Source organism: Euleptes europaea, chromosome 6 (assembly GCF_029931775.1).
Source record: "Euleptes europaea isolate rEulEur1 chromosome 6, rEulEur1.hap1, whole genome shotgun sequence".
NCBI lineage: Eukaryota > Metazoa > Chordata > Lepidosauria > Squamata > Sphaerodactylidae > Euleptes > Euleptes europaea.
This window is the reverse complement of record NC_079317.1, coordinates 58,610,024-58,634,111: the sequence shown is the minus strand read 5'-3', so window position 1 is coordinate 58,634,111 and position 24,088 is coordinate 58,610,024. Positions and strand designations below refer to the sequence as shown.

At 40.0% G+C, this 24,088-nt stretch overlaps 1 protein-coding gene across 1 annotated transcript in view; it reads left to right on the top strand.

Annotated features, from left to right (window-relative positions):
* FUT8 (fucosyltransferase 8) overlaps positions 1-24,088 on the top strand; it is an 80,220-nt gene that overhangs the window by 22,738 nt on the left and 33,394 nt on the right. Inside the window, exon 5 of the mRNA XM_056851287.1 lies at positions 4,378-4,615. Within this exon, the coding sequence (XP_056707265.1) occupies positions 4,378-4,615 (238 nt within the window). The remainder of the gene's footprint in view (positions 1-4,377; positions 4,616-24,088) is intronic.

The window sequence follows — 24,088 nt, the reverse complement described above, 5'->3', positions numbered from 1 at the left end:
AGCAATATCTCCATACAGAATTATGACAGACTTTTGATGCCTTTTCAAACTCTCTGCCACCTCTTCCCCCTGTGTGTCTGCCTCAGCCAGCTGGGTATGCCTCTGAAGCTTCTGCCACAACAAGGAATTGGAGAGCACTTCTAATGCCCTGAGACTGGTGGTGGGATTTGCAGTTCTCGTTCTGTGAAGGTTAAGAGAGCAACCGGCAAATTGGCATCCCAAGTCTTCCATCTGGGCTGCTGAATACTGAGTTGAACCAGGGAAGCATGGGCATGTATGCATGGCTCTCCTAGCCTGTTGTGCCCATCAAGCCATAGCCGCTTTCGCCACCATCACCCACCAAAGCATACTGGTGACGTTTCTAATTTCTAGACATAATGGGGGACTGGAGTGGTTAAGCCTCCTCATGCATACACCGTCTCTTTATATGTGTTGCTTCAGCCACTTTCTTTCCAGTTTTAGCTGGTATGACCCAGTACCCCACTTTCCTCTCTGCATTTTTATTATGTTCTTCCTTAGAGGCATGCACAGAGCAATTCTACTTTATTACACTAACTGTTTGTGGTTGGTTAGGTTGAGGGACAGTGACTAGCCTGCCTCAGGCAGACTGAGTGTACCATAAATGCAAGGTTAATAGCAGAACTTCATGGCTGAGAGGGGATTTCGAACACAGGTCTCCCTGGAAAAGTCCAGCACTGTCTGTTATGTATTCTCATATAATACTGTACTGTAAATTCCAATAACAAGTGTGATAAACAGCTTAATGCTCAAAGCCCAATTGCTTTGTCTTGAAGTGTCTTTTAGAACCTCATCAATTGCACATGTTGCCTTTCATGTATTCTTGAGTATGTTTGTCTTGAAAAATTCCTTAACTTGTCATTTTAGTCATATACTTGTTTTATTTGTACTTCATATATAGGAAATTGGCTCAACAAATTACAGGTGCCAGGTCTCCATGGCGCATAGAAATTTCATTGTGGTGCCTGGTATTTTCAGCAATGATTATATTGTCATGTCTCTTGGCAATTGTCAGAAGTACAAAACTTGTTTATCATTTTACATCAGAATGTTTTCTCATATAATACATGCTCATGAGGTTATTGTCATAGCTTGTGTGCATGGTCATTTTATACCATTCCGTGATAGGATGAATTAATTGCTTAACCAGTTACTTTTGATACTGGCTCCAATATTCAATTAAATGGAGCTTTTTAAAGCAACACTGAAATTATGAGAAAATTGGAAAGAAGTTAAGGTTAGAGTTAGTTTTTTCTTGTGATGACTGCACATACTTATTTATATACCACAATAGTTTTGTATTAGCTTCAATAGCATTACAGGGAGCTGATAATAGTTTAGGATTAGGTTTTGTGGTAGCAATAACTAGAGATGTGAAGACCCAAGGGAAAAAATGGAAAATTCAGGGGGGAAAGTTTCCCTACATTTTTCCAAGGACTTTTTTTTTTCATTTTTTTATAGAAAAATTGGGAAGCACTGAAAAAACTCCTATGAATTATTTTTCTCTTTCGAAATGAGTGAAATGCATTGTAAGACAGGGATTTTTACTCACTGAAAATGTATACTATGAAAGTTTTTAAATATAAGCTGATATAAAGCATTAGATAATAATTCCTAAGTTTACTGTAGACATGTACAATATATTTTCAAGGATATGTTTATTGGTTAAATGTGAATAATATTGGCAACAATTTATATTCTTTGGTATGTTTATTTATAATAGAATTCAGTGTTTTCAGTGTTAGAAACTTGAACTTGATATTCAGATACTCTGGTGGACCTACCTCTATTGTGACTGTATTATTGTATTGTGACCTGTACTATTGTTACTCTCCAAATAATACTTAGATTTGTTTGCTACACATATCTTCAACTTATATCTTTTTTCCTGCATCTCGGATGGCAAAATGAATGTACGTGTGCTAAACATAGCATAGGGTACAGCAGTTTGCAGCTCTCTCAGAAAATAAAGGCATTTATAATACTAAATTACATAAATATACTAATTAGTACAATTTTATATTCTAGCTAACTATACATTCTCCATGTATGATAATAAATCAGTAAAATATGTTTAGTATTGCATATATTTACATTTCTCCCCAAATGTCTCCCACCTGCCAAAAAGAAAAAATTGTGGCTTTAAAATTTCCCCTAGTTTTACATGTCTAGTAGTAACTATAAAATACAGTCACCATCCTATATTCTAATAGTGAAGGTGGCCAAATCTGGTGACTGGAACCGTGAACTGACAAGACAGATCATTCTACAATGATCAGTACTACAGAGATCAGTTCCCCTGGAGAAAATGGCTGCTTTGGAGGGTGGACTCTATGACATTACACCCTGCTGAGGTTGCTTCCCTCCCCAAACCTTACCCTCCCAAGACTCCGCTCTCAAATCTCCAGGAATTTGCCAACCTGGAACTGGCAACCCTAAGGGGGAACTGACCTCTGATGTTGGGAGATCTGTTGAGATACCGTGAGCACCGCTGCAGCTCTGAGGAAAGGGAAAGAAGCAGGTGGGCAGTTGGGAGGGCTGCCACTACTGCTGCTGCTGTGGGAGGGCTGAGAGAAAGTAGGTGGGAGGCCAGGAGGGTGATGGGGGGCAGAAAGAGAGAGTGATGGGGTGAAACAGCAGAAAGAGAGAAAGTGACAGACATGGAGGAGGGAGAGAGTAAGAAAAGGGGTGGCAGGAGAGAGTGAGAGACGGAAAGAAATAGGGGAAGAGGGAAGGAAGCAATAATGATGGGAATGGGATAGCTGCTCCTGCAAGTTACTTGTGGGCCCCACTTGTATATTCTAATGGTGAAGTTGGTCAAATCTGAGGATACTTAAATCTGGTGGGAATGTGAACTTACAAACCTGAAAAATGCCCCAGGTTTGAGAAAAATCTGAAATCGGAAAAAAATACTTTGGGGGATAAAAGGAGCACCTGTAGTTTTAAGAAACAGAAATCCTCAGTGGCCTTTGCTAGGCAACCATAACTTTTAGGCTTGGTTTCTGCCAGTAAAAAAGCTATTTTGGCCTTTTGAGGGAGGACTCATTGGGCCAGGCCTGGCAACAAATACCAGGCTACCTGTTACTACCTGACTTTCATTACTCCCCTGGTTGCTTGCTATTGTTCAACAGCAGCCACAGTGTGAAAGCCAGTGTGGAGTAGTGCTTAGAGCTTCACCCTAGGTTTTGGGATGCCCAGTTTCAAATGACCAGTCTGCCATGGAAGCTCATTAGATAATATTGGGACAATCACATATATTTAGGCTAACATACCTCTCAGGGTTGTTGTGAGGATAAAAAATGAGAATGATGTAAAGTGCTTTGATTCTCAATGTCGAGAAAGATGGGGTTTGAAGGGAAAAATAAATATAGCTGAAGATGGGAGGCAGATCAAAGGCAGGTTGGTGAATGGCTGAGAAGGAGGCACAGGGTGGAAGTTGGGAAATAATGTAGGGAGAGGGATACAGGGGAAAGTGATGATTCCCCTCACAAGTCCTTGAGGGTTCCCTACGATACAAGTAGACCTGGCCCAGCAGCTGGTACAACACAACTGGGCCATAGTTTTCCTAGGTAGAGGCTGCAGGGGGAAAGCTGAAGACAGGGGTACAAATAAAGATAGGTTGAATGGGAAGGAGAGAAGAAAGCAGGAAAAGGAGAGGTTGCTAGGAAAGAGAAATAGGAAATCGTGGGGGAGGAGGAAATTAAATGCCCCCTGTTGCGGGTTCCCACATTAAAATATAAAACCCTGAATGCTGAAAATTTATGGATGTGTGTGTCCTTCATTTTTGGTCCTGTTCCTAAAGTCAAAGAAAATTTGTCAAGGCTTGGTACAGGAAGTAACAGTTTGCTTTATTTTATAAATGAACTGGTGGATTTATTTATTTTGTTACACTTATATCTCACTTGCATAGTATTCCCAAGAGCTCTCCCATCCATGGACTAATCTAGCTTAATTCCAAAAAGGCTACTGTATCATGGGCCCTCCAACCACATATTAGAGGCTAGGAGAGAAGGAAACAGTATACATGTTCGGCAAAGTATGCAAACAAATTTGGAATATTGTTAGCTGAAATAAAGAACATTCCAACACAGTCAAATCAGTATTGGTGGGATCTTTCTGACCAAACATTCTGACAAATTCAGAAGTAAAATAGTAATTTTAAAATGTTAATTAAAAAAAAAATTACATCAGGTGTAGGGAAGAATGTCCACCAGTTCTTGGTCTTTACTGCCAGTTTTCACTGAGCTGAGGTTTGGTCTCTCTTTTGCATATGTATCATCAAAATTGATGACACTACATATTTTTCATTTTGAGCAATACTTATGTCTGTTTTCTTCATGTCTACTTTATTGTTCATAGAACCCCAAGGATTGCAGCAAAGCCAAGAAACTAGTCTGTAATATCAACAAAGGCTGTGGTTATGGTTGTCAACTTCATCACGTAGTCTACTGTTTCATGATTGCATATGGTACTCAAAGGACGTTAATTTTGGAGTCTCAAAATTGGCGCTATGCTACTGGAGGTTGGGAGACGGTTTTTAGACCAGTGAGTGAGACGTGCACTGACAGATCAGGAAGTACTACTGGCCACTGGTCAGGTAAGTCTCAATAAATGATGCAGGTGCTTTTTGTCACTATAGTACAGTAAGCATGTTAAAAGTAAAACATTCATTAACTGAAGTTTCACTTACCTAGAATACTGGAACAGAGTGTTTTTCCCTTTGTGTGGCGTGGAAAGTAGCAAATATTTGAACATTTTTCTTTAATTTATTTTATAGGAAAATATTTAAACCTTTATTTATTTATTTATTTATTTATTTAATTTCTAACTCGCCCTCCCTGACCAAAACCAGGCTCAGGGTGAATAGCAACACTAAAATCCATACATCGGATAGTATAAATAACATATTGCAACAATAAAACACTATAGTCACATATAATATGTTCATGTAGTTTGAGTGCTGCATCTTATTCACTTTGAATCTGTTGTGCAGGTACTTCATATTGGATGCTCAGAGAAGTAATACTGAGATTATACTGCTGGTATTTTGAAGTGTAAGGATGTGTCACTGGCCACCAAGACTAGATTAATTCATGCCATCGTATTTCCTATTACTATGTATGGGTGTGAAAGCTGGACAGTGACGAAAGCTGATAGGAAGAAAATAGATTCCTTTGAAATGTGATGTTGGAGGAGAGTGTTATGAATACCGTGGACTGCCAAAAAAACAAATCAGTGGGTTATAGATCAAATCAAGCCTGAACTGACCCTAGAAGCTAAAATGACTAAACTGAGGCTATCATATTTTGGTCACATCATGAGACTACAAGAGTCACTGGAAAAGTCAGTCATGCTAGGAAAAGTTGAGGGCAGCAGGAAAAGAGGAAGACCCAAAAAGAGATGGATTGACTCAATAAAGGAAGCCACAGCCCTCAATTTGCAAGATCTGAGCAAGGCTGTCAAGGATAGGACATTTTGGAGGACTTTCATTCATAGGGTCGCCATGAGTCGGAAGCGACTTGACGGCACTTAACACACACACACACATTTTCTGCTGGAAAAAACATTTTAAGCCTATGACAAATAGCCTGTGGAATCAGACATGTCATCTAGCACTTTAATGACCTATCATATGCCTGGGACTCTGATAAACAAAGGATTATGAAGATAGTCAACCTCCATCATTGGGTACCCTCTGAAAAAGTTGAGACACAGTGTTCACTGGCAATTCACTACTGATTTTGAGATAGCGTGAATGAACAGTGGAGGATGACCACATTAGGCAACTCTGTTATCAACAGGATTTACACTTTAGTCTTCAACTCTTATTCTCAGTTGAATTAAGCAGATGTATTTGAATTGGCATGGTGAGGCATGGTGAGGCTGACTTAATAGGATACGGTAGTCTTTGAAACCTAAATGCTTTTTTATTGTTGTATTTACATTTTTAGATTCAGTTTGTTCCCCTGAAATTTATTCAACTGCATCTATATATAACTTTGTGTAGCACTCATCATTCCCAGTAACTGTGTGGGACTCACCATCTCATGTTGTGCTGGATTTTTCAATATTTTCAAATAGTTCATTCAACTTTTCTTGCTATGTATCTAATACACAAGTATGATCCCTCTGCCAATGTGAATCAAAAACTTTTAAAGGGGGGCATATAGGTTTAAGAAAGATATTTCTGCAAAGGCTAGGGAAGCTCCAGGATTACAGAAAACAGTGGGGGTTTTTAACTGGGAGCTACCCCAACAAATGGAACAGCAATGTCTGTTTATGCAGACACTATGAGGGGAAAAAAAACTTCAGATGGCAGTAGCAACCCCCAGATGTTCTTGGTAATGGCAGCAAAAATAAGTCAAGTGTGTGTGTGTGTGTGTGGGGGGGAGGAACAGGGAGAGGATGGGGGAAATAGAAACCGTGCAGTTTGTGAAGGGGAGGAAAAGAGAGCCAGTGGGAGGGAGAACAAATATGTGTGCATGGCTAGAATAGGGAAAGAGGAGTTGGGGTTGGGCAACGGGACATGGAGGAAGAGCAAATGGGAGCCAACAAATGCAAGGACGGAGGAATCCGAGACAGAGCAGATGGAAGAAGGAAAGAGTGTGGGCAAATAGAGTCAGAGCTCCAGGGGACAACAAGGATGCTAGCCTCCAAGTGGGACCTCAGGATCCCCTGAAATTACAGCTCATCTCCAGGCTACAGAGATTAGATCCCCTGGAGAAAAGGGATGCTTTGCAGGGTGAACTGTGTGGCATTGTACCCTACTGAGGCCCCTTTCCTCCCTAGGCTTCACCCCCAAATCTCCAGGAGTTTCCTAACTTGGAACTGGCAACCCTATGCCCCATCCCCTGTCGATGGCCAGGGGAGACCTGGCAACCCTCAGGAAGAAAGTAGGCACCAGTGGGGTGGAGGAGGGAATGGGATTTCCCCTCTCCTGTGAATCCTTGTGCGTCCCATGTGTGTGTATGTAGTAGTTTGACAGGAACTTTTGGATTTCTCAACAGTAGGTTAACAGTGATAAGATATGTAGTGTATATAGGCAGAATACCTGGCTTGTTTTAGGTACGTCATTTTGAGATACATCTCATATTGAAAAATTTTCAGGTTAGCTCTTTTGAGTTAGGGCCAAACTAAACATGATGGGTGTTCTCGTGGCTGCCACAAGGACATTGCCTGACATTTTAGAGGCATTTAAAAATGCCACAGGACACTACTCTTGTCCCTTGTATGCTTTTTCAAGTGCCAAAAAGCAGCTGTTTTGGCACTTGAAAAAGGGGGGGGCAAGAACACCATAGCAATCAAAAATGTCTTTAAAATGGGGGCAGAATCCTTGTGGCAGCCATGAGGACATCACCATGTTTCGTTTGGCTCAGGGTAAAGAAAATGAGAGGGTGAGATGGACACGCTTGATTCTTGCATTTGAAGAACTTATATTTCAACATTACTGTTTTGTGGTCTCTGTGCTTTGCACTGGTGGGCTTTGCTTTTGGACAGAGCTCCAATTTAGAAACGTTTAGGCAGGAAAGTCCTCACCTCAGAGAAACAGATTGAATTGCTCATGCTTGAAAGCAGCAGCCAGGAAGGGCTTTGGCCTCTATGCCCTGTTTGGCCCTCCAGGGTGACTGGTTGGCCCCTGTGTGAAACACTATGCTGAACTGAATATACTGGTATGATCCAACATGCTCTTTTTATGTTTTTAAGGGGAAGGAGTAGGGCTTTTCAGCTCAGTACTTTCCAAATGAGAGAATGCTGCAACGTTAAAGACATCTGTTGTTGTGAAGGTGGGAGGATCATATGAATGCACAGATCACTATAGAGAATCCAAAACATTTTCCAAGCATTAACTATATTCATTGCTAGCCAAACTGTGTGTTTTATTCACTGTACACACTCCCATAATCCTGAATGAGTAGTAGGGGGCTTCTCTGTTGGCTGTTTGGAATCAGTTAACATGATGTCTGCACAGAAGATGAATTTTAACTCTGCCTCATATATATGGACATTTGAAGAATCTTAAAAAAGCCTTTGTAAATAGAGATATACATAACTATTTAAGGCCTGCATGTGCGCTGATATATTGAAACAGACACTGGTTAGCTACTCAAGACCAGAGAAAAAAGAAAAGAAAAAAATTAAGGATTGTGTAATAGACCATTTAAAGAGGAGGGAAAATATAGCAACCTCATTGGCTCTCTAGTGAAGTTAGAAAGGAACTGATCAAAAGCTAGCATTTTCAATCATTCTGCAAGGAATAAGTAGACCTAGCCAAGTTAGCAGCAGCAACATAGGCTGAGACATCTTCAGAGAAACAGAAACGAGTCTACCACAAAGCTGCAACAAAGCCCCAGGATTGTCCAGAGCAGAGCTGATATCACTGAATTTTCACCAGAGAACTTCCCCCAGGAAGTGGAAGAAGCTTAGGAGCTGAGGGATCTACTGACCAGGGAGTGGCCAGATAACAAGGAAGGAGCTAGGCCACAGTAGCCCAATAGCAGCCCTGATCTGAGATAAAGTTCACAGTAGATCCTGCAGGATTGAAGACCTAGAAGTGAAGTCTCCTCCTCCCAAGTTTCCTAATTGCAGAAACAGGTGCTTCAGTAGGGATTAAGCCTGAGCTTGTATGGATAAGTACAAAGATTCTTTTTTCTGTGTATCACTTCACATCAGTTCTTTTGACCCATTGTTAAATACAATAAATTTTACAGTTTGTTTAGATCCAAGGAGAGTTGAGTAGTTCTTTTTACTTGGGAATACAAGCACCTAAGGCCTAACCACATTAACCAACATTTGGCAACCTTAGAGAACTCTCTGAATTTCTCTAATCTTGGGTATACCTTTTTATACTCACTGTTTTCAGGGGTTTGGCTCATGTTCAAGGTGTCTGAGAACTTTAAGATTTGGGTTGTTATGGTTCTCTCAAATGACACTCTCTGAACCGGTTTTCAGGTTCGAGTTCAGATTCGATTCTACTCCCTGAAATATACTGCAGGATCCTCCAACTGAAAAGCATCATCACATGTGAAGGTAGTTGATATCTGGTTTTTAAAGATGACTTGGGGTGGATGGGAAAACGAAAAAAGCAACTTTACTGAATTTACCTTGAGAATAAAAGCATTTTCCTGCTGTTTACTGATTTGACATTAGGTTTTTATGTTGCATTTATTTTAGGTGACATATTGTGGCTGGAAAGGTACTCTACATATGTTGTAGGTGCTTGGATTTTTCAGTAATTGTAAGCAGAGCTATACTGTTCTGAGTGCATTGACATCAGTAGGTTTAGAAGAATGTAACTCTGGTTAGCATAGTTAGATTGGAGTCCAGTAGCACCTTAGAGACCAACAAGATTTTCAGGGTATAATTTTTGAGAGTCAAAGCTCCCTTCATCAGACATGAGTAGGAATGGACATCTGAGTCTTTTTTAACCCAGTCAGAAGGTGTGAGGGTGTTGTAAATAATGCTTGTAAAGGATGCAAAGTATATTGTAATCACCTTCATTAGAGCAGAGAGGAAATGTCTGCGGGCAGAAAAGTAGAATCTGTAGTGAGATGAAAATCCCATGTCCCTATTCAGCCCTGGGGTATCCATTGTTCTGAACATCTGGAATGAACTGAACTTCAGTAATTTCGAATTATTTCCCCTTGAAGTTTCTTTGAGAACTGCCACTCTTAGGTCAGCAATGGAATGATGTAGAAGATTAAGTGTTCTCCCACTGTTTTTGAGTATTGCAGTTTTTAATGTTGGATTTATGTCTATTTATTCTGGCATTTGGTTTGGCATCAAATGTAAGCAGTGCCCTTCCACTCTCTATATTGGACAAACAGGTCAGTCCCTATGCTAAAGAATACATGGATTCTTATCTCACCACAGGTGCTACTTTTCTGCCACAAACATTTCCCTTGTGCTCTAATCAACAACAACAAGAGTTGGTTTTTATATGCCGACTTTCTCTACCACTTAAGGAAGAATCAAACCTTTCCTTCCCCTCCCCACAACAGACACTCTGTGACACAGCTGAGGCTGAGAGAGCAGGAAGAGAGCTGTGACAAGCCCAAGGTCACGCAGCTGGTTTCATGTGTAGGAGTGGGGAAACCAACCCAATTTATCAAAAGTCTTCCAAAAGGAAGAAAATACAATCTAGCCTTTTGGCATTCCCAGTCCCTGACCTTTCAGGTGTGACAACATAACAAGGTGTAAATGGTAAACCATTTGTTTCGCTCTGGCCAGGTTCGTTGGTATAACTAAGCAATGGAATGCTCTGTGCTTGGGGTTTGACACATCCCTGGTACCTTTCTTCTTTGTCACCTATGAACTTTCAGCCAGGTCCCAGCTCAGAGGAGTATATGATGTGTACAGAATGCCAATTAGCAGGTGAAAGTATTTTTTTTCAAGTTCCAAATTAGATCTCTGATGAATGGCTGAATACGTAGTTGCTGTCATTGGGAGCACAGATGTGCTTCTTTACAGTAAAATGAAAACCAAAGCTGCAGTCCAGTGTTCTGCATAGCACAAAACTGTTCTGTTTTTCTCCTGCCTAACGTACACAGTACACTTTTTACTAGGATATATTAATGGATTGTCTGTGTATAGATCCATTCTCACTCCTTAGAATTAGATGGAGGCATCTTTTTCTGTGATGTGCATGCTCATTTCTTTTATTCTACTGTTATTCTTTTTGAACAGTGTTTTTAAGAACTCAGATCTGCAAAGGCTGTTTTACTAGAGATAATTATGGGATGAGTCTGCACTCTACACCCGCAATACCTCTGTAGTATCATGGTGTTCAACATCTTGGGAAAGAAACTGTTGGCAAATCACAGGAGAGTAGATTCTGCATTGATGATATATGTGTAGATGCTGGGAATATTTTTTAAAATCTATGATATAGTTGAAGACATACCTGGGGAAGGATGGAAGAGGTAGTACTTCTCTGTAAGATTCATTTTGACTTGGAACAAATGGATGTACTGAAAGAACTGCTGGAAACAGTATTCTAGGCAAGGGTAATGAAGCAAAGAATGGAGTGCATTCCAAAAGCAATTATGTTCTACTCCAGTGGAAATCATATGTTTATTATAGATAAGCCTTGGTAGAACAGTTTCTCACTTTCATTTGTGGGTATAATCAGCAGTGGGTCTAGAGAAATGTAGCATTTCTTTTTCAGATACGAACATAATGGCAACTGGGTTTGTTGTGCTCTGTGACCTCAAAGCAATGGTGGAAGGGCTTGCAGATACCTTTGCCAACCAGCAGACACATATAATCCATCTAGCACAGGCTTACCTCTCTATGAGTTGGAAATTTTTGTTTTCATTCATTTTATCACAAAAGAAGCCAATTATCTAGCTGTGGGATTGATTTTGATATGATTAAGACAAATCTGAGTCCTGATGTTTAGATGCACGAGTCTTTTCTTTTGGACGGTTTGGTTAATCTAGAAATATAACTGTTAAGGGTACATGGTATTCAGATCATTGGTGTGAGTAGTGATACTTTGTAGACTCTTCCTACTACTTTTTTTTGGTTTGGTCTGCACACAAGATTGGTTAATTGCCTCAACCTATGCTGTTCTGAGAAAAAAGCAAGGAACTGTCTAATTTTGTTAGTCACTCTGAAAAGTCTCTTTCCATCCACAAGATTTCTACATTGAGCAGGGTTTTAAAAGTTCTAGGTGTAGGGAAGCTGAATGTAAGTGTGGAGTTGTTTTCCACCCTCATTTTGTGTCCTGGTTATTGTTTCCCTTCTCTCAGATTGCTAGGGTTGCCAACCTCCAGGTACTAGCTGGAGATCTCCTGCTATTACAATTGATCTCCAGCCAATAGAAATCAGTTCACCTGGAGAAAATGGCTGCTTTGGCAATTGGACTCTATGGCATTGAAGTCCCTCCCCTCCTCAAACCCCGCCCTCCTCAGGATCTGCCCCAAAAACCTTCCACTGGTGGCGAAGAGGGACCTGGCAACCCTACAGATTTCTCCTGAAGGCCCAGGCCGTATTCACTTTGCAGCAGTGGTCAGAATCATTGCCGGTGGAGGGTTCAACCTTCTGTGCCTCTCCCACCACCCCATTTCCTGTAGATTACAATGGTGCAAGTGAAGGATGAAAGCAGGGTAGTTTGCTTAAGGACCAGTCTTCTTTCTGCCCCCTCCTTCCACACCATATTAGATGTCTTCTCAAAAGGTTTTACTTTTCATTTTTACTGCTTGCCCCTCCCTCCTTACACTTAACTCCTTGTGCAGATCTATTCCACTCCAAACATTCTTCTATTAATTGAACTTCTTGAAATTTAGCACTTAAGAGGTAAGGCATTAATTCTGTGTACATAGATTTGCAAAGGAACGATGGGTTTAAGGTCTTTTTCTCACATCTTTGTGTTTATTTTATAACATTTTTGCTGTGGAGAAGAGGTATGTTATCTCTGCAGACACAAATTCATAGTTTTGAGAACTACAAAACCAAGCATCTGTGATAATATCTTCTTGATATAAAAATTGTCCAAAATAGACAGAAACTTCTGGAAGATCATCACATTGTGAAGGGATTAATGGAATTCATTTACCAAAAAAGTTTAAACATTGTATGAATATACCACCTCACGCTACATAATTAAAAACTAATCCTTATTTCATTATAAATAACCTTTGGACTATAGTGTATCTTAAATAGCAAAGTATCTTTAAGTAGATTTTTACTCAAAAAGCATTTTATTTTTTAAAAATCCAATTTAAATTAAAAATCAGATTTGAATTTTAAAAATCTGATTTTTAAATGTAAAAATCATTGCTCTTTATCCACCGTTTATTACCATGACAAACATTTTACTAGTTACACATTCAAACCCTTTGTGCACTGTCCAGATGTTGGTGTAGTAACTAAGAGATTTCGGAATCAGGATGTTCCTTGATTGAGGCTCACCACTGTAGTGCACTCACTGAGAAGCCTTAGGCCAGTTTATTCGGTCAGCTTTATTTCCCTGTCTTCAAGTATCAATATGAATTCTGGTCAGACTTACAGGCTGTTATAAGAGCTGCTAGTGTATATTAAATGCCCTGACCTGGATGGCCCAAGCTAGCCTGATCTCGTCAGATCTCAGAAGCTAAGCAGGGTCAGCCCTGGTTAGTATTTGGATGGGATACCACCAAGGAATACCAGGGTTGCTGTGCAGAGGAAGGCCCTGGCAAACCACCTCTGTTAGTCTCTTGCCATGAAAACCCCAAAAGGGGTCACCATAGGTTGGCTGTGACTTGACGGCACTTTACACACAATGTATATGAAGCACTTTGATTGCAGTTTAGTATCAAAATAATGGAGATTTTAGGGCTTTAACTATAATTCCTATTCAGTTCTAAAACCGACCTTTAGAATTTCTGAGATTAACTGTATTCTGTCAAGTGGCTGAGATTATCTGTTCCTTACAACAGATATCATAATTAGGATAATGGTCAAAATGAACAGGTTCATCCAAAATTGTTACCTCAGTTTGTTATATATGAAGGTGAAATTTAGAGCAGTATATTGGCCTAAGAGAAGAGATAGTTAGCAGTTACAAATAAGCTTTGTGGACTAATTGGACTCTTGCAGAAAAGGTGAATGTCTATAATGTTAAGATGAAATATGCCAGGCTGCCAAACTAATGACTTATAGCCCATTCCTCACTGTGAGGGCTGTAAGTCCTTAGGAGGAGCGCAGGGGCCCATGCCTCTTGCACCAGTGCTCCTTGCGCTGGCAACACTGGCACGGACTCCAGTGTTCCAGAGGGCTTTGGCTCTGCCAACTGCATCTTGCCCTCACTCCGTACCCATGTTTCCGCCGCTGATGTGGGTTTACTGGAAACATTTGAATTGGAGAGCTGATCTGATGCCTTAAATAGAGTGTGATCTCATTTAGCCTGTTTGCTTTGAATTTAATAGTAACTCATGTTAGTTTTGCTTCCCAATAGCAAGATATTCTTGAACTGAAATATTTGATTAGGATAAAAGTTAAATTGAATATGATTGAATTGACTGTGTCATATTCAAACAAATCCAAAACTTTGTGATAATTATTTTAGTGGAATAATGCTTGCAAAAATTTAAAGACAACATAACATTGTTTAAAGGGGAAAAAAACCAAAGGCACTGAAAGCTGTTGATTGATAATTTAATACAGCCAAAGGGCACTGCATGACATCCTGTGGATGTAGTTGTCCCCTCATCTATTTCAACAGAATTTAAATCTTCCACAGTCACTAGGTCACCTCTGTTTCACTGTCACTCTTGATCACTTGCATTGCTTATTGCATATCAGATTGGTGTTTATAGTATCCCTTCTGCCATCCCTTCTGCCATGTGAGATGAGACATATAAATAAGAATTTTAGCTTTAGTTTTGATTTGACTTGCACAGAAGAATTCATAGTTTGATTTTTTTTTTAACTGTCTCATTATTACAGTAATTCTAAAAGCAGGACCATTCGGAATCTGTTCAGTGGAACTTAATCCCAGGAAACTGTTAATGGGATTGCACCATATGTATGTTTTGATTTTATTGCCACATTTACAAATCAATGTCTATACTGACTCACATGAATATCAACTTTGAAAATGACAGGCTTGCCTAACATTGTATTGGTAATGGAAACCATTGTTAAAGTATGAAACAATATTTGGAAATGGGAAAATTTCCATGGAAAAATTCTTTATCCAAATTTGCATACATGGCCTCTGCTCGTTATTTTCAGTATGGCTGGGAAAAGCCATCATTCCTAATAATCCATGTATTCTATCCTTATCTTTTAATGGTAGAGTATGAGAGATTTGAGGAAGAGGAGTTGACAAAAGCAAGGAAGTATTAAAAGTACATTTAGTTCATCCCAATGATGCACAAAGTACTGAAAAACATTTAGCACCACCCGTGTAACAAAAAAACCTCTTTCTTACTAACCCAAGTGTTCACTTTTAAATCATTCAGTTTCTTTGCACCAAGACATAATTATAGTCTCTTATCTTCCCCCCATTATTAGCAATGATTGCAATGATCACATTCTGTATTTTTTTACATTTATATCCTACTTTTCTCCTTGAAGAGACCCAAATTGCCTTACAACAATAAAACACACACAGCATAAATAAACTAGTACAAAAGAAAGAAAACTACTGTAGCTTCCTCTAATTATTTATAAGAACATCAAATTGTACAGACATCCTAGGAAACAAATACAGGAGAGTAATGAATAGTGTCAACACATGTCAAATACAATTTTGCAACAGTTATTTTTCAAATTCATAGGTTGCCTCTCAGCAAAAGCACCTTGTAAAAATAAACATTCAGTATAAAAATGTAGCACAACATTAAACCATACTGGGTGGGCTGATTTTAAAACAAGGCAATTTTGTTAACAAACTTACACTTTTAAAATTGTTAAGTTAGCATGACATAACTCCACTTGAGCAACAAAAGAGCAAAGTCCAACTCCATGTAAATGATTACTTCTCTAAGACAATGAAGTTGTGAAACTGATGCCAAATACAGTCTTGTGATTGCTTCTGTAAAACAGTATCTCAGAATCACTGGTACTGGTGACAATCAGAGTGAATTTAAAAAAAACATGGTCAAAGGCCGCCGCATATTGGGATAAAGTGGCGAAAATTGATTTTACAAGTATTGTTAATGAATTGTAGATTATTGTGTTTTTTAACAGTAGAAGATAATAATAGATTTTGAAATACTGTCAAAACACCTCTCCGAAAGTCTAAGGGTGATGGGTGCAGTTAAGGGTGGGTGGTGGTTATCGGGGCACTATATATTTTATAAACGCTATTGTTTTATTGTAAATGGATATAGAAGTGCCCTTTCTGAGACTTTGTATTTTAATGTTTTAGGGGTTTTTTTTGTATTATGATTTTAGTTTTTATAATTTTTCTTTTTGCGTGTTTTTTTATTTTCTTTCACATATACATTGTTGTTGTTTATTTTTTGTTATGTTTAAGAAAAAATCAATAAAAATATTTTTTAAAAAAGAAATCTATTTTCCAAATATTCTAGAGACATCCTGGTTCTGTACATAGAACTCAGCCATTCTGGATTTATCAGGGAAAAACTACTATATCGTGCCTACTTAAATAACTAGACCCTCATGACATTAGTCCCTCCTTCACTGCCTATTAAAATTGAGTTAAATACAACTAGACTTTTGCCTATACTTTCAGGAAAGCTTCCTCAGTATGTTAAAATGTATTTAATAATACATTATTAAATTCAGTGTTTTCAGTGTTATAAAGTTTAACCTAATATCCAAATATACTGGTGGTCATAGCTATTGTGACTGTATTCTGTTTCTGTCCAAATACACATTCTTATGTTGACTATAGAATTTGTGTTCTGCCTTCAACCGCAATTTTTTCCTACCTCTCTCATGGCAAAAATTAAGATACAGGTGCTGTGGTAGCATAGGGATGTGACAGTTTGCAACTCTTTCTCAAGTACTGGATCCAACTCAGTGGTTCCTAAATCTCAAACATAAGATCAACTAAACATTTACAGTTTAGTCCAAGGAAGAGTCACACCCTTTTAGGCCCAATAGACTTAGAAGGGTGCAGCTCTGTTTGGCACTGCCTGATGTATTACAGAAACACTCTCTTCAGAGTATTTGGATTCGTGTCCTTTTATTATCTACAAAACAATTCATTTCAATAAAGCTATGTTATAATGAAATTTAATGATGTGTATAAATCCCACTGAAAATATGCTCACAAAATGTAGGAATCCATATTGGAATGTGTGCTGCCCCACTTTCTGTAGATGCCTACTTGTCAATAATTCTCATGGTTGGGCTGGGAAGTGAAAATGGCTCCGGAGGAAGGCAAGTTGAGCAGCCCCTACAGCACTACAAGTCAGCACCATTTCTCCTTCCTGCAAACTGGCAGCAGTGCAAGAGGCAACTGGTGAGACTGCTCAAGCCTGGCTCTGCTTGCACCTCACTGCCTTATAAGGCAGATTCCCACCAGAAATTTCCCTGTAAGTGAAATGGTCAGTCTATCAGTTCTCTCCCCACTATGCCTATTTCCTACATACCTCCTAATTCATTGAATAGTCTCATTCATATGCCATCCCTGAAAAGACTAAATGTGAATGATTTCTGAATTGACTGGCTGGCCACCTAGTACCTTCAATTGATATCCTTAATTCCCATGAGTGATTACTAAATACAATAATGTCACTTAAACGTCAAAATAAAATAAGTGTGTAGGCCAAGCTGAATGTTGGATCAAACTTTGTGATTTGAATGATCTCAGTTCAATGAGGCATTCAGGGGAATATATTGATTGTTATAGTTTTAATGATGTTTAGTAACTATGCTTAGTAATTATATTTTACTGTGTTTTGACCTTAAGTATATGTTCGGTATTGTAAATTGATTATTGCTGTTGTATTATGTATTATTGTCATGGTTAAGCTCAAGACCTTTGGTCAAAGGAGCTAGTAAATAAATGGAAAATGGACTAAATACAGCAGTGCCCTGTGACGTCCAATTATTCTTTACCCTAGTTTTCTCATTTGTAGTAGTAACATGGTGACCATTGCTTACTCTTCAGCTGTTTCTTTGTTTTGCTGACATAGCTGTGTGATGCGTGACATTCTGTGTGCGGTTGACATAGCTTCCAGGGAATGCTGAATATGTGCCCTAACGTGAATGGTAGCTCTACTGAATCAGCATGTCTAGGAATAAACAGTCCCATTTTCATATACTGAAAGGAGAAACACTTGAGGAAAAGGTCTAAAAGACTGAAGATCACAAGGGGAAGAACTTTCCCCAAATGTTTCACCTCTCAGTGTATGAAAATGAAAGTGTTCCTTCCTAGACATGCTGATACAGTAGAGTTTGAATGATTGTCAGTGTAGGGAACTTACAAATACAGGTAGTTGTGAGAAGAGAAATGAATTCTGTATTGGCTGACTTGACTTTCTGCTACACAGTTCTTGGGGGAAGGGGCTTTTGGAAGGCCCTTCTCACATGAAAGTTGCAAGGGTTCCCCCAACCTACTATATTTTCTATGAGAAAGATGGACAGGAAATTAAAGTGAATAAATATTTAAATAAATATTGTCGAAGGCTTTCACTGTCAGAGTTCATTGGTTCTTGCAGGTTATCCGGGCTGTGTGAGCGTGGTCTTGGTATTTTCTTTCCTGACGTTTTGCCAGCAGCTGTGGCAGGCATCTTCAGAGGAGTAACACTGAAGGACAGTGTCTCTCAGTGTCAAGTGTGTAGGAAGAGTAATATATAGTCAGAAAGGGGTTGGGTTGAGCTGAATCATTGTCTTGCAAAAAGTATCAAAGGTAATGTGCTAATCATGGTCCTGTAAGTATCAAGATAATGTGCTAATGAGGGTGTGGTATGTTAATATGGAACCATTGTATCCTGAAGTGATCTGTTAATGTGTGAAATCCAAAGCTAATCTGCATTGATTAACCAGATTTTTCCAGAAGATATAACAGCCTTATTTCACCATTGTTTGACAACAAGTTATTTCCTATGGGTTAAAGAATTTTATGAACAGATTGATGGAGTAGCTATGGGAAGTCCACTCAGTCCAGTAATAGCAAACTTTTACATGGAATATTTTGAAAAGACAGCATTAGAATCGGCACCTTACAAACCTACAGTCTGGTTCAGGTTCGTAGATGATACATTTACCATTTGGAGCCATGGTGAAGAAAAATTAATGGACTTTCTAAACCATCTTAATAATATCCATCCAAACATTCAGTTTACCATGGAAAAGGAAATTGAGGGTAAACTCCCATTTCTTGATACCCTTGTCATCCGTAAAACAGACTTTCAGTTAGGTCACAAGGTCTACCGGAAACCAACTCACACAGATCGCTACTTACACAAAAACTCCAACCACCCCCCCCCCGACAGAAAAGAGGAATAATCAAAACATTAATGGACCGTGCAAGATGGATCTGTGAACCACAGTTTCTCAAGGAAGAAACTAATCATCTAAATCACGCACTGCTAGCAAACTGCTATTCCAGAAATGAAATCAGAAGGGCCATTAAACCAAACAAAAATCAGAAAACTCAGGAAAAACAAAATATTGTCGAAGGCTTTCACGGTCAGAGTTCATTGGTTCTTGTAGGTTATCCGGGCTGTGTAACCGTGGTCTTGGAATTTTCTTTCCTGACGTTTCGCCAGCAACTGTGGCAGGCATCTTCAGAGTAGTAACACTGAAGGACAGTGTCTCTCAGTGTCAAGGGTGTAGAAAGAGTAATATATAGTCAGAAAGGGGTTGGGTTTGAGCTGAGTATTGTCCTGCAAAAGTATTGTCCTGTAAGTATCAAGATAATGTGCTAATGAGGATATGGTATGTTAATATGGAACCATTGTATCCTGAAGTGATCTGTTAATGTGTGTAATCCAAAACTAATCTGTATGGCTATTGTTGAATGTTGTCTTTGTCTGGAGGTTTTTCAGGGCAGGAAGCCAAGCCTTATTCATTCTTAAACTCTCCTCTTTTCTGTTAAAGTTGTGCTGATGTTTGTGAATTTCAATGGCTTCTCTGTGCAATCTGACAAAATAGTTGGTAGAACTGTCCAGTCTTTCAGTGTCTTGGAATAAGACCCTGTGTCCTGTTTGTGTCAGTCCATGTTCAGCCACTGCTGATTTCTCTCAACCTGAGAAATCAGCAGTGGCTGAACATGGACTGACACAAACAGGACACAGGGTCTTATTCCAAGACACTGAAAGACTGGACAGTTCTACCAACTATTTTGTCAGATTGCACAGAGAAGCCATTGAAATTCACAAACATCAGCACAACTTTAACAGAAAAGAGGAGAGTTTAAGAATGAATAAGGCTTGGCTTCCTGCCCTGAAAAACCTCCAGACAAAGACAACATTCAACAATAGCCATACAGATTAGTTTTGGATTACACACATTAACAGATCACTTCAGGATACAATGGTTCCATATTAACATACCATATCCTCATTAGCACATTATCTTGATACTTACAGGACAATACTTTTGCAGGACAATACTCAGCTCAAACCCAACCCCTTTCTGACTATATATTACTCTTTCTACACCCTTGACACTGAGAGACACTGTCCTTCAGTGTTACTACTCTGAAGATGCCTGCCACAGTTGCTGGCGAAACGTCAGGAAAGAAAATTCCAAGACCACGGTTACACAGCCCGGATAACCTACAAGAATCAGGAAAAACAGTCTCCCATAGGAAAGGTATTCTTGCCATTTATTAAAGGAGTCACTGATAGGATGGAGAAACTTTTGAAAAAACATAACCTACAAACAGTGTTTAAACCCACCAAGAAAATACAACAGATGCTACGATCAGCAAAAGACAAAAGACCCCCTCACCTCTGCAGGAGTATATCGTATACCTTGCAGCTGTGGACAAGTTTACATCGGGACCACAAAATGCAGCATACAAACAAGGATAAAAGAACATGAAAGATATTGCAGACTTGGCCAACCTGAGAAATCAACAGTGGCTGAACATGGACTGACACAAACAAGACACAGGGTCTTATTCCAAGACACTGAAAGACTGGACAATTCTACCAACTATTTTGTCAGATTGCACAGAGAAGCCATTGAAATTTATAAACATCAGCACAACTTTAACAGAAAAGAAGAGAGTTTAAGAATGAATAAGGCTTGGCTTCCTGTCTTGAAAACCTCCAGACTAACAAAGACTACAGTCAACAATAGCGATGCAGATTAGCTTTGGATTTCACACATTAACAGATCACTTCAGGATACAATGGTTCCATATTAACATACCACACCCTCATTAGCACATTATCTTGATACTTACAGGACAATGATTAGCACATTACCTTTGATACTTTTTGCAGGACAATGATTCAGCTCAACCCAACCCCTTTCTGACTATATATTACTCTTCCTACACACTTGACACTGAGAGACAGTGTTACTCCTCTGAAGATGCCTGCCACAGCTGCTGGCGAAACGTTAGGAAAGAAAATACCAAGACCATGGTTATACAGCCCGGATAACCTACAAGAACCAATTTAAATAAATGTTTATTTTATTTAAATAAAAATGAAATAATCACCATTAGTTGGGAAGAAATAAAGTGTAAAAGTAATTTTTGTATGTTCTAGAAGATAATATATGATGGCTGCAATCATCCCTATATCCCATACCCTCAAAATCATACACAATTCACCCCAAAATAGTGTTTTTTAAAAATAGTTATTTTAATACCATTATTTGATTACAAAAATACCTTATAATTTTGAACATTTATGATTTGCAGTATCAGGTTACATTGTCACTCAGCTGGCTTTGTCACCCAGTTGTAGTTCAGTTCTTCAGTATGAAAAGCATTGTTTCCTGAAAAGGCAGTCCTATACAAGGCACAGAATCAAACAATCCCCCAGCACAAATGGCATAACAGAGTAAGTGTGCCCTTGGTGTGGCTTGGCATCAGCTAGATATATGCAGATTGCATTAATTATGTATAAAACATGTGGAGTAGTTATAGCACTCTGAATGATGAAAAGGTTTTCAAATTGACCCTTTGAGCAATTAGGGGAAAAAAATGCTGCTACTGTGCTAGCAAACCAGAGTGTTTTCTTATCTCCCCCACCCCACCCCCTGGTTAAGACTGTTCCGTTCATCTGCCTGGAATTTTTCATATAGCATCATTTGCAATATTATTTGAATAGACGTTTTTATGCAGGAACTCATTTTTGGGATAGGGGGTTGGATCCCACAGAATATTTCGATGGGTGCAAGAACATTTGCACAAGCAAAGCCACAGTCATTTCAAGTCTTGTGCAAGAAATTGCACAAGGAATAATTCAGCAACCTACCCAATAATGATCTTCAGTCAAATCATATTGCACCCCCAGATTGGACTATGATGACTATATCAAATAGCCTTTTGACTTATATACAGCAACATTGATCAGAAATGAAGAATCAGTGCTTCAGTTTAAGTTGCTTATGTCATGCACAAACAGAACTATGTTGAGTACAACCTCTTTTCTGATGTTGAATGGTGGGCTCCAACCCAAAGGTGATGAAGAAGACTTGGTTTTTATCTGCCGACTTTCTCTACCACTTAAGGGAGAATCAAACTGGCTTACAATCACCTTCCCTTCCCCTCCCTACAACAGACACCCTGTGAGGTAGGTGGGGCTGAGAGCTGTGACAGGCCAAGGTCACCCAGCTGGCTTCATGTGTAGGAGTGGGGAATCAAACCCGGTTCTCCAGATGTGAGTCCACCGCTCCAAACAACTGCTCTTAACCACTATACCAGGGGTGGGGAACGACAGGCCCAGGGGCTGTATAAGGCCCGCAAAATCATTTGGTCTGGCCCTTCATCGGTACTGGCAGATCTCAGCTCAGAAGGATCTAAGACTGGCGATCCGCCCCCTCCCTCGGACAGGAATAGCCTTATTCAAGGCGGATGTGAGTTTGTTTTGCTGAGGAAAGGAACCTTTTTTCCCCCTTGCAGAAGAGTCGTTAGCTATGGAGCTGCTAGGACCACCCAAGAAACGGTCTTAACCCTTTCCCACCCGGGCTGTGGAAAAACATATTCCCTCTGTACTACAAGAGGGTCTGGGGCAGAAGTGGCGACAATGGAGGGGTTAAAGGGGGCAGGGCCAGAATGCGCGGGGCGAGTTCTGAGCCAGTGTGTCCTCATTTCATCCCTGCAGGCGGAGGTAGCAGGAGCCGGCTGTAGAATCCGGCCCTGACCATGCGGAGCAGGAGCAACTCTGACGTGCGGCTGGACGGCTACGCCTGGCTGGTGCAACAGACCATCCTGTGCCACCAGCTGTTCGAGTGAACCATCGGTTGGATGCCTGCCTCCTTGCCCGCACAGGGGGGGTCATCTGGGGCAGCTGCCTGCTTGGGGCTTGGTCCCTTCTGGTTCTTTCCCCTCTAAGTCCTGCAAAAGGCGCGTAGGGCGGGAAAGCGCCAGATCGGGGTGTTACTGGACCAGGCTCCTTCGCCTACAAGCCCCAAGCAGCTTGTCGCTCACTCCTTCTTGTGTTTGCTGCCCTGGCTGAATCTCTCGGGCCCAGCTGGGGATGGCAGAGCTCAAAAGCGAGTCGCTCTATGTGGCAGACACTCGGAGCCGTCTCCGGTCGTGCCTCTTGGCTAAATGTTTGACCTAATATAGCAGGCTAATTTTTAAGTTGATAATTTTGTATGGCCCGCGAATGATGTTATAAATGTACAAATGGCCCTTGGCAGAAAAAAGGTTCCCCACCCCTGCACTATACCATGCTGGTTCTCACACTGGATGCACTTTAGGCCTTAGTCTTTCAGTGTATATATTTTTTAAAGTGTATGGGTAACAAAATGTGTATGTGAATAACTGCTTTTGGAAGTCCATTAGATCAAGGTGTCTCAAAGGGGCTTTCCCATCTAAAAAGGTGGAAATAATTGACTCCCGCAGAGGTGGTAATTAGGATTGAACAACACAGGGTCACTATTATAATTTAAAAACAGTGGAATGCTTTGTATGCATCCACTAAGACATTGTAGCAAATCTGTTCATCTTTGTGGCTTCTGTGCAGGCACATGTTGGGACTGCACATGTGCAGGCCAGCAGTAGAAAATATTTCCAAAGCTTCCTAGCAGATTAGGAGCGTCCCTCCTCTCTCTGGCAGTTAACTGCCAAAACGGTCACCCAACCAGGAGGAGGGGCGCTACTGCCTCAGTTCTCTTTTTGCCGCCACGAAGAGAGGATCTCCTTGGCTGTTTTGTGTTTTTCCTCACCTCAGTCTTGAGGCTGAGGAGACTTCTTTTCTCTCATCAGTAGTCATTCTAGTGAAGAATAAACTACATTCAAAGAAGAAATGTTTCTGGATTTCTGCCTTGTCATTATGGCTCGAAGAGTGCCTCCTTGGGATTGTGACATCTGTGGCTTGAAAATGGTGCTGATAAATGCCCATTCTCTGTGTCTTATCTGCCTGGTCAAGGTTTCCTCTCTGGTTCCATTGTTTTTATGGTTGTCCAGCCAACAAAGCAGGATTTAGACAAGAGAGAGTGTAATAATGAGACATTAATTTGTAAACAGCTTTGAGTT